A 16,782-nucleotide genomic window follows, 5' to 3' on the forward strand; every position below is an offset into this window, starting at 1 on the left:
GTGGTACGTTCCACTACTACTAGCTTGTCATTACCGAAAGGGGTTGGCGCTGAACGAGCAATGTGCCTCTGTTTGTAAACCGCCCAAGAAATATACGTTGAATGTACTCTTTAAACGTACCATGCTAAAGATCATTGCTTTCCTTCTTTTAAGTTTAACTGATGGCCAAGGCTTGACGTTCATACTAGAAGGGAAGGCTAAACATGTATGCAGTAGTACAGGTGTGCCCAAATCTGGCCCTGGAAAGCCGCTAATCCAGCATGTATTAGATGTCTCACTCCTCCAACACGCCTGATTCAAATGTTGAGCTCATCAGCAAGCTCTGAGGAGCCTGATAATAATCCTGATCATTTGAATTGAATTTAATACAACTTTATTGTCAAATGTGCTGTATGTATGTGTAACATACAGCACAGATTACATTTCTTCCCTCTCAACATAAAACAAGAGGAGTCCCTGCGGGTGTCCGCGCCGCCATCGAAAGAAAAGTTAACAAAAATGAAAAAATAATACAAGACAACACATGAGACACAGATAATCGTGCAATCTTAACCCCGTTCCTGCATACACTTTGTTGTCTGAAGCAGTTATAGATGAAAGAGGAGCGAAACAAAGTGTCCTTTTCACCATTAGATCAAAGGCGTCATGCTGCAATGTGCACACGTCTGCGACACGCTAAGCTTGAAAGCAACAGGAAGCTGTAGCATCCATTAACGAAAAAGAGAGATTGTCTCTCTTCTGCTGTCCCATGTAAATCCGCTTCAATTCCAAGCCGCAGTTGTGTTGGGAGATGCAAACATCGAAAACAGGCTGGATTCGCGAGAATCTGACTTGCAATACAATACAACACATTTATACAGCGCTTTCGCAACAGCCATGGCACTTTACAAAACAGTTAACACAAAATAAAATAATAAACACAACATAGACAGTATGGCGGCCCGGTAGTCCAGTGGTTAGCACGTCGACTTCACAGTGCAGAGGTACCGGGTTCAATTCCAGCTCCGGCCTCCCTGTGTGGAGTTTGCATGTTCTCCCCGGGCTTGCGTGGGTTTTCTCCGGGTACTCCGGTTTCCTCCCACATTCCAAAAACATGCGTGGCAGGCGGATTGAACTCTCTGAAATTGTCCCTAGGTGTGATTGTGAGCGTGGATGGTTGTTTGTCTCTGTGTGCCCTGCGATTGGCTGGCAACCGATTCAGGGTGTCCCCCGCCTACTGCCCGAAGACAGCTGGGATAGGCTCCGGCGCCCCCCGCGACCCTAGTGAGGATCGAGCGGTTCAGAAAATGGATGGATGGAACATAGACAGTCGTGCAACCTTAACTGCTTTTCCCTCATACGCTTTGTTGTTTGAAGCAGTTCAACATGGAAGAGGAGAGAATCAAAAGTCTCCTTTCACCAGTGGAGCAGAGACCCCTCATGCTCAAATTGTGCATACGTCTCCTACCCTGCAGTACTGTATATATATTTTTTGTCTTGTTAACACTTACCTGGATGAAAAAAACTACTAATTTGTCCAATTAGTATTACATCATTTCGATGAACCAAGCAGTTTTAGTGAATTAAGATGATTAAAGCTACATCATGGATTTTGATGATGTAAGAAGTTTAGTTGTGATTAAAGCAATACAAAAATTAGCTTGGAGTTAACCACCAATCTTCATGTCCAAAGTATGGCACTTCATTTTTTTCTGATAAATTACACATTTTTCTTTGGCTTATTACTGTGTTTCAAAATGTCAATATTGTCATCTTCCCTCAAACATTCCAAAATGAAAGTGTATTCATGATTTGTTGAGAATGAGCCATGGTTTTCATGCTGCTCCTCCTCCAGGCAAAGTGATCTTTTTAGACTTCACACATGCTCAGTGCACTTTGTCTTATGATTAGCGTGGTGGCAAATAGGAATGAACCATTTCATTCCCCCTTAAGGCTAATGTACTTTATTTATTTATTTATTTATTTTGCACTTGCATCATAAGCTTGATGTGAGATCCCAAGACTATCTAGTACTGACCTCTGCCAGGGCCACACCTGTTTTCAACATAAGCAGACAGTAAAATAACATCTCAGATGTCTGAACCAAAAAACCTGAATGACTTGTAATGCCACAAATAGGCGTTGAAACCTCAATATTCTTTTTTTCCTCTGTGTCTCATCTTGATAACTCGTGCCATTTTCTTTTGCATGTCTGTGAACTCACCCCTCCCATCCTGATGTGTTGGAACCACACTGACTGACTGACTAACCAATCAACTGATAGTCATCGAAACAAAACTCCTCACAGCTATCATGCGAAATATAACACAACTTTTAGCCTCACAGAAATCACTCTAACAGCCCGACTGACTGACTAACTAATGAGATGAATCAGCTAATGTCACATAATTCCTCACAAATAATCATTATATCATGGTAGAAAAATCATGCTAACAAGAAAATCCAAATTAAAAAAACGAACTTCTTACAGAAAGTTTGTCTTTATTAACTAACTAACTAACTTTTTTATTTTTCCTTGCCCTCCTCCACTCACTCACTCCTTTAAAAACATCATGGCGACTAACCAAACTAACTAGCACGGCAATAACCAAAAAGCCAATGACTAACTCATTTAACAGCATCACATAATTCCTCGCAGAAATCATGTTGAAGAATTAACAGACATAATTCCCAACAGAAATGATTAAAACTAACTGACAAACTAACTGACTCACTAAAACAAATTAGTATTTCGCAGCAATCATGCTAACTACCTGTGATCAAAACAACTCTTAGAATAAGCACTAACTAACTAACTAACTAACTAACTAAGCCAAGTATTGTCCTCACATACTATCGGCCGTGGCCTCATTAAGGACCATTAGCACCGTGAACACGTCATTCAGATGTTGTTTATCTGGTGACTGCTGGTACAGAGCGTCATGAAACTGCTGTTTTGATTCAGCCATGACCACAAAACACATAAAGAGGCGAGTCGCTTGTGGCATCTCGCTGGGGCGCCTCGTTGAATAGTTGATGGCGTGCTTGTGAGTTTGGTAACACGAAGCCCATGGAAAGTTGAGGCGTGTTGTTTTACACTGCGCCTCACAAACACGCTACATCTCAGCCAATGGGAATCACCTGCCATGGAAGCAATGAATCAATGAATGAGTGAGTCAATCAGTCACTGCGAAACTGTAAAACATCTTTGAAAAGGGATTTACATCCCATAAAATAGTCATCAATTCTCCACAGCAGCATGACCGCTAGTCCCCCTCCCCTCCCCACCACCACCAGCATGTCCACACACATTTAGGAACTACGTGTTATACGTTCATTAATATGCACTGTCCCTTTTAAATAAATTAATTAGAAATTACAATAAAAAAAGCTAATAATTGACCATAGGCTGACCAGACATGGCCACATCTTAAAAAAACAGCATACGCCGGAGTTTTTGTCACAAGAAATATCTGCACAGCATCCTGTAATATTACTTTGATCCTCAGGAGGCACCGTTGAGCGCCTACAAAGTGTCGAAAACATCATACGTGTTTACTCACAACGTTTTTCTATTCAAAAAAGCGACAACATCCTGCCCCTGCTGTCCCAAGCTTTGATGGAGTTGATTATTTAGAATATCATTGTGGCACAATAAACTTTGGAGTCGTGGGACACCTAGGCGTTCACTTTGAGCAGAATAAGTTCTTTTCATGTCTTCTGGGAAGCCTGCGAGCACAGTGCTACTGCGATAAAGATAAAGAAAACACCAATTCTATCTACGTGTCTTTTTTTTTTAAACCACTTTAGGGATAGTTTACGTTATTTTCCCTCTTTAGGAGAATTCCCCGGATGTCACTATTCAGCCTGCCGGGTCACGAGTTAGCAAACAGATGTGCATTGTTACTCTGCTATCTCTCGATTCATCATTTCTGCCACCATAATATATATTGCAGATGTTTAAGTCATTATTTGTTACATTTTTTAGAGCATATACTCTACAGGCAAATCAGCATTTAAAGTATATTTCATGATGTGTTGCTGTATGTATAGTAAGTTTTGCTGCTGTTAAAGTAGCAGTTGTCAGTACCATTAATGCTAATTTTCATTAGCCCATCTAGAACATATGTTAGCATTGAGCTACTGGACTTGCGTTCAAAATGATATAATTGGAGGAACATTTTGTTGTTTAAATATACAATATTGAATACTTTTTTTTTCTTTGCAGCAGTTTTATAATTAACCTTTGAACGGAATGACAAACAGCTTTTAGCTAACAAGCTAACTGATATTAAGCATCAGGTACATTAATCAAGCCATCATAATGCATAGTTAAGAAACATCAGAGTGCTTCTACTGCAAGGCAGATCACAACAAATGGTGCAATCATCATTACAACACTCATTTCTCTTTTGTGTAATCCATAGCCAAACAAATCATTTTATGTACCTTTATGGCATATCAATTCATATCATATGTGCATTGCATTTGTGTGGACCGTGTTCCAAGTCCCTCCTTGAAATTGGGTTTGGCGTACACAAATGTTCAAATTGGAAATTATAATTTAAATCGATTCCAAATTCAAATTGGAGGAAATTCCTATTCTTGGCATTTAACCCATTAACTTATTAATTTATTTCACAATAAATCCATCACATCACCATCACTTCGGTCTTTTGTACATCTCTTATCATCCGCACCTCACTTTGGGTTCTTAGGCTGCGGCTCAACCCCCCCCCCCCAAAAAAAACCATGTATACATACACACACACCCACACAAACACCCACCCACACACACACACACTTCTACACATCGTTGGCACACATTTTGACGTCAGAACTGCTAGGTTAACGGCTACAGAAAATACTTGGGTAGTAAAACAGCTATTCAAACACCACCATTGACGGGTGTAGTCTGCTGTGCAAACGTGTGGCTCGTCGTTGTCTGGCCGCTGTCTGTAGGGCCTGCACTCGGACAAAAGCTGCGTACACCTTGCCCAGTGGGAACTAATTGGAGCAGACAAGGCTTGCTGAGGGAGGCGTTTTTACTGATTCAACTTGCTCCACGGAGCTAAGCAAACATAAGCCATGATCGTTACTGAAGTTGTGCTGCGACGCGAGAGGACATTTAAAATACACTTGTGTTCACAGTAATGGCAGCGGTGTTTTAAAAGAAGTCTGTAAAGCTCAAAATCCTTCACATCGGTCTTCGTTGGAGTCCACCTGAAGCAAAATCTTCAAAGATTTTTCTTGTGGTACAAACGCACTTCCAATGAAGTTGGGACGTTGTGTTAAATAGAAATGAAACCATAACAATGATTACAGATACAGTTTTTATTGATGTTTAACACAAAGTCCCAACTTCATCCGAATTGGGTTTGTACTTTAAATGCAGATGATTATTCAGACCACTGACCATGAACAGGTGCAGACTGTTTGATGTCGTGGCTTGAAGAAAAAATGATATTCCTTTTGTTTTAGTTTCCATGAACATGCCGTTCCCCACCGTATGAAAGGCCAAGGAAGGAGACTGGGTTCCTTGTGGAGGGCCCTGGGGGGGAATGTGGACGGGAAAAGCAGTGTAGGCCCATTGGAATCTCCTCAAAGTCAAAGTCAGCATGACTGCAGTGCATTCACTGCGGGAGAGGGGAACAAGGGAAAGGGTCTGCATTGTTCACAGTCCCATTTTTGTTTTGTTGTTGTTGTTGTCTTGTGATTCTCACCTACAGAAGCTGACCCGCATCCGGCCCACCACAATGACCACACAAGCTCACCATTCACCAATGCAGAAGGACAAAAGGCCATAACAAATTGTCAAAAGCTTGGTTTCATGATGTTAGTTAATTGGTTGTAGTAGTTTTGTTTACAGTAATATTTCTATATGATTTCAATCAATGCAAAAATAGGACATTTTAGCCCGTTTTTACACTAAAACACCTCAAAAGGAACTAAATAGACTAAAATGCTTTTTGAGAGTTACAATTTGTAAATCCAAGTATTAGTGCCATTCAAAGCAGTGTTTCCCAATGTTTTTAGCCAAGCAACATATTTGGCAATGGAAAAAAAAATCTTGTCACTCCGCCAAACAAAAAAATGTCACAAAAGTGGATACTGTCCCAAGCCATGTACCGTCTGCCATCTAGTGGAAGAGGTTTAATTGTTATGCCTATCGTGATGCGTTAGTGGCATGGAAGATGCTCAAAGATTTAGATATTAGGATGAGGGATACAAACAAATACATGTATATTGATATAGACTTAGATATAAACACATTTCCCATCCTACCTGACGATAAAAAAGAAATTAATTTCCTATTGTGTGCGTGTATGTTTGTCTTTTGTGACTAATTTATCCTCTACTGCTTCATAAATTCTTCAGTTACTAAGTTAAGAGATGTTTAGTTAGATTGTTGGAAAATTATATAGAAGTTAAATTATTCAAATCCTTTTTTTATGAGGGGTCACGGGTGGAATTCATGAAGCTCCAATTGCTTTTCACGTCAATTGTCCTTTATACTTTTCCGTAGCGGCCGCTGTTGCTATGGTAACAAGAACTCGTGGAAGTGGACCAAACTTTTTGTTTACGAAGGTAACATTTCACCTGACCAATGTTCCAGTTTAGCATATATTCCCGGTTGTGGCGTGATTTTTAATATGATTTTTAATATGTTTTTGGCAACTTATGTTAGTCAGGTTACTAACTAGTCAGGTTAAAAGAAGTCGACAATTAGCGTCACAATATGTCGGAGGTGCTCCTCACCTCCTCCGAAACGGAGGAGGAAGACGCCGATGAAGAGGAGGTTGGTGTTCATTTAAGTATTTTGAACCACGTTTATTTGTTCACTCGAAAAGGTTGTGAAGGCAATTGTTTCATGGGGGTGCTAGCATAATGGAAAATACAAATTGAGGCAAAAGTAGGTTTGCTACACGTTTGAACTGAACTTGCGGGAAGAAGGATTTGTGAAAGGAAGGAAAGAAAGGACGCGAGGAAAGGATGCGCCATGTAAAGACGGATGAGGGAAGTCAAGAAAAATGGAAGGGAGGAAAAAAAATGAAAAGAGGAATGAAGCACGGGGTGAGAGTCGGGTAGGCAGCGATGAATGAAGAATGGAAGGAAGGAAACATGAATGTTATAAAGAAGGGATGATGGAGGGAAATGAGAAGAAGAGAGGACAAAAAGAAGCAAGGAAGAAAACGAGGATGTCTGACCAGAGGTACTGCAGGAAAGAGGGAAGAAAGATCGGATGGTCAGTAAGGAAAGCATAATGTCGAGTAGCATTGAAGGAGGGATACAAGGATGGTATGAAGGTAAAGAAATAAGGATGTAAGGAAGGGAAATAGGAAGTACCATGTAGGAAGAAAGGAGAGGAGTGAGTTCAACCTGTGTTTCATGTGTTGAGTTGTATGGATCTAGCCGAAATAAACAATGCTTTGTTTTGATTGACACCACTTGGCAGGTGTTTCTAATATTTTGAACCCCTCTTGTTGCCAATAAGGTCACCAAAACAACATACTGAGCATATATTGAGGCTTTTTCAATAATCTTAAGCCATTTTGTACCTTCAGGCCTCTGAAGAGATCCCGGCATCACTGCTCAGCTACTTTGAGGCCTCCAGAAGGCGAGCGGCAGCTTGTGAGAAGTTGATCCTGGAGGACCTTGATAGTATGATTTCTACTTAGTTTTCTGAAACTGACACATGCACACTCACAAACAAAACAAAAGAAACCCTAATTGATTGCTAATCTTCTTTATCTCCAATGATAATAAATGAGTATTTGTGTGTTCTCAGATCTGACTGCATCACAATGTAATGAACGACCGGCACAGGCAAATTTTGCTATGATCGACAAGGACACAAAGACAATACATGACACGGTAAGTGTCTTTAATTTCATGACCGAGATATAGTTGGCTTAAGTTGACAAGTACACATGTTGAGAAGTTTTAAGTTTGTCTTACCTGTACTTGTGACTTATTTTTTACAGGATATCACACCTCATGGTGTTACTCATTTATCAGTTTACGTTGCTTACACTTTGCAGCCCACAGTTTATGTACAGATATCTGAACTCGTATTTCCCAACCTTCGTCACGGCACATCTTTTACAATAGGAAACTCCAACAGAACACAACAAAATGTCAAAGTAAGTTATATAATGTAAACTGAAATAAGAATGAGCTCATCTACATTTACTCACAAATGTACTTACTCAGCTTAAACACAAAGCTGATACATTGATATTGAATTATTCTGCTTGTCAGTATATGTCACTGGTATAAATAGATGAACACAAAATGAATTATTATCCCTCAAAACCATCACTGTGCACAGTAGAAAAAACAACCCAGACTACAAAATATGTTATACTGACTAAACTGGAGTTCATTCATGAATTTCCATTAATATATATAAGGTTTCTTCTTGTGTATAGTACATCTGTATGTTTGCCCTGGTGCAGGCGGACACGTCTGATGAACAAAATGAAGACAACAGCGTTTCCTCTGGCAGTTATGCAGATGAGCAAGAGTTTTCAACGGTGCCCCGCTACCGCCATGGTAAAGGGCTGCAGGACTGTCACGGGTCACAAGGCGGCGTCATAGTCCAAGCGGGTTGTCTTTTAATCATATCCTTTTTTTTTTTTTTTAGACGTGGTTGGAAGTGAACTGCAGCTGGACATGGAGCGCAGGAGACGAGAGGAGCAAGATTTTGAGAAGGAGTTGCAGAGAATGATGGCGGCGGGAAAGGTCAGTAAAAGAAAGTCTGAGGTAAAACCGGGCACAAAATATTGTTTTTTTTTGTTTCGCAGCTGCGTCAGAAGGAGGCTGATATGACAGAGGTAAAGGCTCGGGAGGAGCTTGAGCGGGAGTTCCGGCTTCAACAGGTTGATCTCGTCGATAATATCTATGAAGCCAATAATTGAAAACATTATTTCAACTATTTGGGTATCAAATTTTGCAAGAAAATGTGCAATGTATCGATCCGACAGGAGCTACTCAATGACATGAAGAGACAAGTGGAGGAGGAGGTGAAAAAGGCGCGACGACAGAAAGAAGAGGAAGAGAAGAGGAAAAGGGGACACGATGAAGATAGGTGGAAAATGGTCCAGGGGAAACTGAAGGAGGAGGAGGAAAAGGACGAGAAGAGCAAAGAGGCAAATAGGAAGCAAAGAGCGGAAGAGGAGGAGAGGAGGAAGAAAGAGGAAGAAGTCAAGAGGAGGAAAGAAACCGAAAGTAAACCGGATGCTGAAATGACGAGGAGCGCGGAGGAAGACGACAAGAGGAGGAAGCGCGTGGGGGGAGAACAAGAAATGAAGGTGAAAAGGGAGGAAGTGGAAGCTCGCAGGAAACAGACAGAGGAAGAGGAAAAGAGGAGGACCAATGAAGACGACGAGGGGCACAAACAGCTGCAGGAAGAACCGACGATGAACAAGCAAGAAGAAGAGAGGCGGGAAAAAGCAGAAAGGAAGCTGAAGGAAGAAAAGGAAATGGAAGAGGACAAGAGGAAACTGGCAGACAGGAGGGGAAAAGTGGAAAAAAGGAGGAAGGAGCAGGAAGAGGAGATAGCAAACTGGGGGGGAGGGGAAAAGAGGAAACAGGAGGCCGAGGTGATGCAAATGCTAGAGGAGGTGATGGCAAAGGAGGAGGATGAAAAAGGGACGAGCAAAAAGGCAGGCGGCAAACGACAGGAGGAGGAGGGAAAGGTGAGGAGATTTGTGGAGAAAGAGCAGAGCAGGCGTGAGGAGACAAAGGGGAGAGCAATTGAGGAGGACGATAAGAAAACAGCAGGTGAGCCCATGAAAGAAAGGAGCCGGAATACCGAGGAAAAGGAAAAGAGGAACAAAGAAGCCGTCAGAAAGAAGGAAGAGAAAGCAAAGGGGACGAAAGAGGAGGAAGGAAATAAGAGGAGCCAACAAACGGAAGAAGAAGCAAGCGGTGAGATGAAGGATGCGGAAGTGGAAATGAGGAGGAAGCGGGAGGAAATGGAAAAGAGGATAGCGGGGGAAGCGAAAAAGGATTTAGAGCGAGAGTGCGAGAAAAAGGGAGAGAGGAGGAGGATAGAAGAGGAAGAGGAGAGTGACGGGATGGGGCGAGGGGAAGAGAGAACGGATAAGATGGAGGGGGGGGCCACCGGGTGTGAAGAAAGGAGGGAAAAGATCCAGGGGGTCGATGTGAAGATGAAGAGGGAGGAGGCACGGGAAAAGAGCAACATCCAGGCAGGGACGAAGTGGAAAGAAGACCAGGAGACGAGAACCGGGGAGGAAGAAGGCAGGGCGAGGGCCAACGAGGATTATGACCGATGGAGGTGCGAGAAAGAAAACCAGAGGACTGAGGAAGTTGAAAAGAGGAAGAAAAATGAGGAAGGAGGGAGAAGTGAGGAGCTACAACCAAAATGGGCCGAGGAAGAGGAGAGGAGGAAGAGTGATGACACAGAAATGAGGAAAGTGAAAGAGAAAATGGAGGTGAAGGAGAGGATGGGCCGAGATGAAAAACTACGATCACTGGAGGAGGAGAAAAGTGAGGAGCAAAGGATGAAGCAGAAGGATGAGAAGGTGACCGGGAGGAGGGACGAAGAGGAGAGAAGAAACACCAAAAAGAGCCACGAGAGCGCAGACGAGGAGAAGGAAGAACTTTGGACTAAAAACCAACACCAAAGAGATGCAAGCGATCCGAACATTCATCAGAGCATCACTGAGAATATCCGCGACAACATTCACCGCAACTCCTCATGCCGATCCCGCCTCTCCCGGCTGATGGATCAGAGGAGACTTTCTTGGATGGAAGTACGCGTCCCCTGCTCGGAAATGGAAAACGGGAGCGGGCGCGCAAGTTCTTTCGCATCCAGGAGAGAATCCAGGAGGTCCGGCCAGGACCACGACCTTCCTCCGCTTTGTCCCAAGGCGCTGCTCCGGGCTGCAGGCGGGGGCTCCCTGCAGGAGGTATGCCACTGAAGTCCTGTTTCCACCAAGACCAACACTCCAATTTGTAGTACAGTATTGTGTACATATTGCCATTAAAAAAAAGAAAAGCTGCATTTTTTTTTTCGCAATTAATTTTTCCACTTTGTCCCACCAATTCTGTGTCGTTGCCTTTCAACACAAGACAGTAAACTTTAAGAGCGCCTCTCAAAGGAATCCGAGGATACTTCTAATAGTATGTAAATAGGGAAAATGACTGAAATGGTGACTCCGTTTTATGTCTTCCAGGTAACCATCTTGGTTCTGGAGGACTTGGCGGGTTGCAGTTTATGCACACTGGCTCAGTGTACGCGACTCCAGTCTCTGACGATGAGAAGATGCGGGCTGAAGGTCTTGGAAGGAATCAGCCGGTTAGCGGATCTGTGCTACGTCGACGTGCCGGTGAGCGCTCGGTTGGCCATCTTGAAATGTCAAAGCAAGGATCTCGTTTGGATTTATTGCTATTATTTATTTATTTTTGGGTGGCAGGAAAACGAGATCTCGAGATTGGACTGTGAGGATATGACGGGCCTGAGAGTTCTTAAAATGAGCTGCAACAAACTGACGTCCATTCACGGTTTAAGCGGCGCAGAGAACCTGCGCATTCTAGAACTTTCGCACAACTCCATTGCACGCATTGGTAATCACTGTTTTAGCTGAGAGCAATTTTACAATGAAAATAGTTTGCATAAAACCTTTGTCAATTGGTCCTTAATATCAATTAACACCCACATTTAAACGATTTTGCAATTACCCCCTTTTCACTGCTCTAGAAACTCCAAGCAGTTATTTGTATGCCTTCATCTCATCACCAACAAACAAACGACAGTCTGGATGACCACAATTTACAACTTTTAACAGTCACATTTTGATCAGGTTCAAACACAATTGCGTTTTTTATGGCTTACAAAGGTTTTGATGAGCAATGCCTCCAATTCTCCATGAGGGGGCAGCATTACCCGAGTATGCCTGTGCTTTGCTCACCATGAGAAAATGACGTCATTTGAGTAATCACTTTTAGACCCTTAAATGTGCACCTGTGGTTGTCAGAAGGAAAAATACAGACGGTTTACAATACCACTATGCTTAGCCTGATATTTTATTTTGTATTTTAACCCCTGAAAAGCCAAGATTTTTTCTTTTTCAATTGGAAGAAAAACAGACAAAACAATCTCTTCAAATTTCTACAGATTACATATAAAAGAGTATTAATTTGAGGTTCTAAGAATCCCAACACACCCTCAAAACGGTGTGGCAAAAAAAAAAAAAAAAATACCCGTTGAAAATATGTTTTCAATCCCACATTTATTTTCAATGAACTTAGACCACTGTCTGTCAATGTTTAATTTTACATTAGAGCAACAGATGCCGCTACTTACTCTCATTCAAAGCATGCAGCAAAATTACACCCCTGTTAACATTTTCGCGAATGAAATTATAATTGAGTGCCACGATTGTTGTCCTTCTCATCTTCTAGCTGGTCTCGACTCTTTGAGGAGACTCCAGCGCTTGTCTCTGGACCACAACCGGCTCGTGAGTACAAAAGGGCTGAAGGACGTCTGCACCCTGCTGCACCTCGACTGCTCCTACAACCACCTGGCTAGTGTGGAGGGTCTGGAAAGCAACGTTCTGCTCCGCACGTTGGACCTGACCTCCAACAGCCTCAGCGAGGTCATATATATTGTATTACATACGGTAATATTACGGTTTGAAAATTAAAAATAATTCATATTTTTACATAGAATTTTGACAATTATTCATATTAAATGTACTTTAGCATTTTTGTACACATTCTGAAAGCAGAATTTGAAAATACTGTGTAGCACAAATACATTTATTACAATTTAAAAATAAATCACCAAGGTAAATTTGTCGGTGGCACACATTGACTTTCAACTATGAGAAAACCAGTTGAAAAAGCCACCAATATAATTTTTTAAATATGACAATTTCCTGTTGTACAAATTAGAATAAATTAATGTTTTAAATATGACAATTTCCTATTGTACGAATTAAAATAAATTAACGTGTAAAAAATCCATTCGCAATTGATGATTTCGTTTGCTGATTGCAATTTAAAAATGAATAAATTAGTTCAAATAAACATTTTGTCAATATTTACGTTTATTTAATGAGGCTTTGTATAGAGAAGAAACGGTCAAATAATTTGTTTATGATGTCATTTTACAACGACGCAGCAATTGAGAAAGTATCAAAATCAAACTTTCAAAACAATAACTGGGCAGTAGTGTCATTCCAAGCCAAACACAAGAACATATTAGTAGTCTAATCACTTCATAAAACGCTGCTTTTTCTGCCCGGCTGGACCATCTGACATTGATGGATGGATCCCACTTAGCAGCAGCCCGCTAACATTGTTGTAACCCCCCCCCCCCCACCGAGGGTGCTTGTCGTTAAGTGACAACTGGGATGTGTTTCTCCACTCCAGCCGCCCGCTCTGCAAGACCACGTCCTCCTCGGGGAGCTGCACATGGACGACAACAGCCTGGCCTCCCTGCGCCACCTTTTCAGTGCCTCGTGGCTGCCGCAGTTGCACACGCTTACGCTGGCGCACAACAGGTAATCCAGACCGTGATGGAGAATAATCTAAACATATTCACTTACGGGCCATAGCGTTAGTTATGCACTCCAGTGAGCACTGAAACAAAAATACTACCATTGCAACGCTAATAATGCAAAATTTTTGATTTATTAATTGAACAATATGAAGGATTTGTATCATGGCATTTTAAAAGGTTCTGTGAAAACAGTTGTTTTTTTTCTGCTTTTTTTTTCCTAAATCACCTGAAACAGCAAACATCTACCGACTGGTGTTTTTGCATTATTATGCAAATTATTGTTATTAAAATGATTATTTTTTTTATAATAAATTATAGTTGACTTCTTTTGATCTTTTATTTTTTTCCTGGGAAGAAAAAAAAAGCCATAATATTTTGTGATAGGTATCCTTCCACCTATTTGTAGTGGATATAAATCTCAATCTATCAAATGTGATATGTATACACATTTACTGCATGTATACAGTATCAGGATATGTGTATATACAGCAATGTTATATATCCTGTACGTGTCTAAAGCTTGAAAATGTCTTGAAGTATTTGAATCACACCGAGAGCTGTTTCTAATATTCGGACTCTCTCGCAAAGCCACATAATATATAAGAACAGTGTGATGCAGTACACTGTAAACTCCAAGCGCAATAATAAACATGGAATGAATAGCTCTTGACTGACAGAGTCAATCAAAAGTGAAAACAGAGGGTGGGAGGTTTGCGCCTCATGAGATTGTGTACTTAATTGTTCTTAAAATGTGCTTCTTTGTGCGTTCAAGGCTCACGCACCTGCCTGACATGTCTGTTGCTGTATCGTTAGCGAACCTGGACCTGCGTTTCAACTGTCTGTCAGGTAATTAAGCTTTAAATTGCAAACATCAAAACCAATACGTCCCGCCTAATGAGCAAAAATTGTCTCCTAAAGATTTGCAGGACGTGTGCCGCAGCCTGGAAGGTTGCTGTTCCTTGGATGAGGTACACCTTGCTGGGAATCCTCTCCAGAGGGAGAGCAGCTGGAGGTGAGAAGACTGCGAAAAAAAAATTGACGCGCAGTGAAAAATCTCCTGCGGACTGCTCAGGGTGATTTGTCAAAGCAGCACATTCCTGGAATTTCTTAGAATTTCCCTTTGGGATCAATGAAGTATCGAGCGACATTCCAGCTGGAAGTCCAGAGCTTGCCGCCACCGATGTTCTGTGGAACATGCTGTGACTTTCCTTGTCCCCCCCCCCCCCCCCCCCCCCCGAATCATTACAGTCTCTCAAATAACCTCAACATTCCTTCATTCGCATGTACTTTCCGGCATTAGTGCTGTACTTGTGCGCAGACTCCCATAGAGCTCGGGAAAAAAAATTGTATTGTGTAAATGCAGAACAACAATTTCCATATTTAACTCATCCTTCCGTAGTTCTGTGTTTATTCAATTATTAATAAAACCATTTCCACTTCCAAATATTCACCATATTCCGTCTACTAAGCTATTTTTCACATTCTTCAAATTCCCACTTTTTTTAGTATCCCACATTTCCCGAGACAAAATTCCCAAATCAATGTAGAATTTCTGTACCTACTCCTTCCACATATTTAATCCGATGAAAACCATTCCAACTTCAAAATGCTCATCTTGTGAGCTATTTTTCCACATTTTAAAGATTTCTATTTGTATAATTTTTACATGTTACATTTATTTGACATTTTCCTCCTCATTCCACATTTCTCCACCAATTTCAAGGATTCCAACTTCAGAATGTTCAACTCATTCAGGTTAGATTCGGGTGACTATTTTGCCATATTTTACTGAGGGTTAGCATATCAGCACATGCGCAGTTATCATTAGAAATAGTACATGGATACAAGACGTTAAATCTCCCTTTATCGCACTAATTTGAACTATTTTCATTATATTAGTACTAAAATTCAGTATTTTTAAATTTCACAACCCTCACATTGCACATTTTACATCACTTAATACTTTGCCGTTTCAGTTCGAAGTCACCTCTGCACCATTGAAGTGAAAATAATTACTGCAGGAATTGCCTTCTCAAATTTTCTATGAGTTTATGTGGTAAATATGCACAGAAGGCTTCTCTGGGACTGTCTTGGTGACCAAAAACGGATTCATTACCATTCATACCATTCTGTAATGGCAGCAGGTCCAAAAGAAGTTAGAGTAAACTTGGACTACCTTCCAAAAAAGCCATTAATGCTTGGCCGAGGTGTAATTGCGTTACAGATTTTTTTTTTTTTTGTCTCTAAGAGCAAACTCGAGGAGCTACACACAAGCGGTACAACTTTGCTCAAGGATTCCGACCCCTTAGTGTCTCAAAGGAGACATATTATGCAATGTTTTCCACTGATTAAAACAATCCCCTGGTGTCTCAATAAAACGTCACTGACATTCTTCCGTCAAAATCAACACCGGATTAAAGAATTACGGAACACTTAACATTAATTATATCACAGTCCCATTGCTTCAGTCTCATACAAATGCCAAGGACAGCTTTTGTTACCATGGTACCTGGGATGGAGCTACGGCGTTGTGATGAAGCGCGTGGTTACTTATTGTTGCCAAATTGAAGACTATGGACCTTATTTACTGAGATCCCAAATAGTAGGTGCTAAATTACTTTTTCTTGCTAATAGATTACAGATTGCTTGAGGGTTTGATGCACTTCAAATTCCGTCGCTCTGATGGTTTTCACCTTGGAACACCGCAAGCGCAAAATGAGGTTTGCAAGTGTCAGTGGAAGAAGCAAACAAACTTATTTCTGAGTTACAGAAAAGAAATTGATGGCTCCTATAAGTTTGGCTGAGCCAGTGGCTGCATAAAAGCCATGTTTTATTTGATTTAACTTTCCGTGTGTGGAAAATTGATGTACTCTATGTGCCCATCCTGTGTAATATTACATTTAAAATTTGGGATCGCACACCTGGAAAATTGCTGTGGGAGAGGCCAGAGCCACTTGTCTTTGTTGCACTGAAATGATCCATACACCCAGAAATGCAGATTTGAATGGAGTTTTGTCAGGTGATCTGGCATGACTCCTTCTTGTGACTGGCTCCAACTAAGTCTTTAGATCAGTGGTGTCAAACATACGGCCCGCGGGCCGGAACCGGCCCCCGAGGGGTTCGATCAGGCCCGCGGGATAATTTAAAAATGAAAAAAAAGCATAAAAGACACAAAATGAATATTTTTATTAAGATGCAATTCATGTATTAACCGCTAGTCATTGTTTTCTCTTTCGTTTGTAAAGTGTAGGTGGGGGTTACATTTAGAT

General features: G+C 41.3%; 1 protein-coding gene across 1 annotated transcript in view; it reads left to right on the forward strand.

The window, feature by feature from the left end:
• The first annotated feature begins 6,566 nt into the window (after window positions 1-6,566).
• Window positions 6,567-16,782, forward strand: part of lrriq1 (leucine-rich repeats and IQ motif containing 1) — a 39,185-nt gene continuing 28,969 nt past the window's right edge. Inside the window, exons 1-13 of the mRNA XM_086108510.1 lie at window positions 6,567-6,778; window positions 7,545-7,641; window positions 7,769-7,854; window positions 8,439-8,535; window positions 8,627-8,724; window positions 8,787-8,861; window positions 8,967-10,916; window positions 11,184-11,336; window positions 11,424-11,574; window positions 12,412-12,605; window positions 13,384-13,514; window positions 14,286-14,359; window positions 14,432-14,525. Of these exons, the coding sequence (XP_085964636.1) occupies window positions 6,719-6,778; window positions 7,545-7,641; window positions 7,769-7,854; window positions 8,439-8,535; window positions 8,627-8,724; window positions 8,787-8,861; window positions 8,967-10,916; window positions 11,184-11,336; window positions 11,424-11,574; window positions 12,412-12,605; window positions 13,384-13,514; window positions 14,286-14,359; window positions 14,432-14,525 (3,260 nt within the window). The 5' untranslated portion in view covers window positions 6,567-6,718. The remainder of the gene's footprint in view (window positions 6,779-7,544; window positions 7,642-7,768; window positions 7,855-8,438; window positions 8,536-8,626; window positions 8,725-8,786; window positions 8,862-8,966; window positions 10,917-11,183; window positions 11,337-11,423; window positions 11,575-12,411; window positions 12,606-13,383; window positions 13,515-14,285; window positions 14,360-14,431; window positions 14,526-16,782) is intronic.

This window comes from Hippocampus guttulatus, chromosome 4 (genome assembly GCF_054856545.1).
Source record: "Hippocampus guttulatus isolate MCC_2025c chromosome 4, RoL_Hgut_1.0, whole genome shotgun sequence".
Classification (NCBI taxonomy): Eukaryota; Metazoa; Chordata; class Actinopteri; order Syngnathiformes; family Syngnathidae; genus Hippocampus; species Hippocampus guttulatus.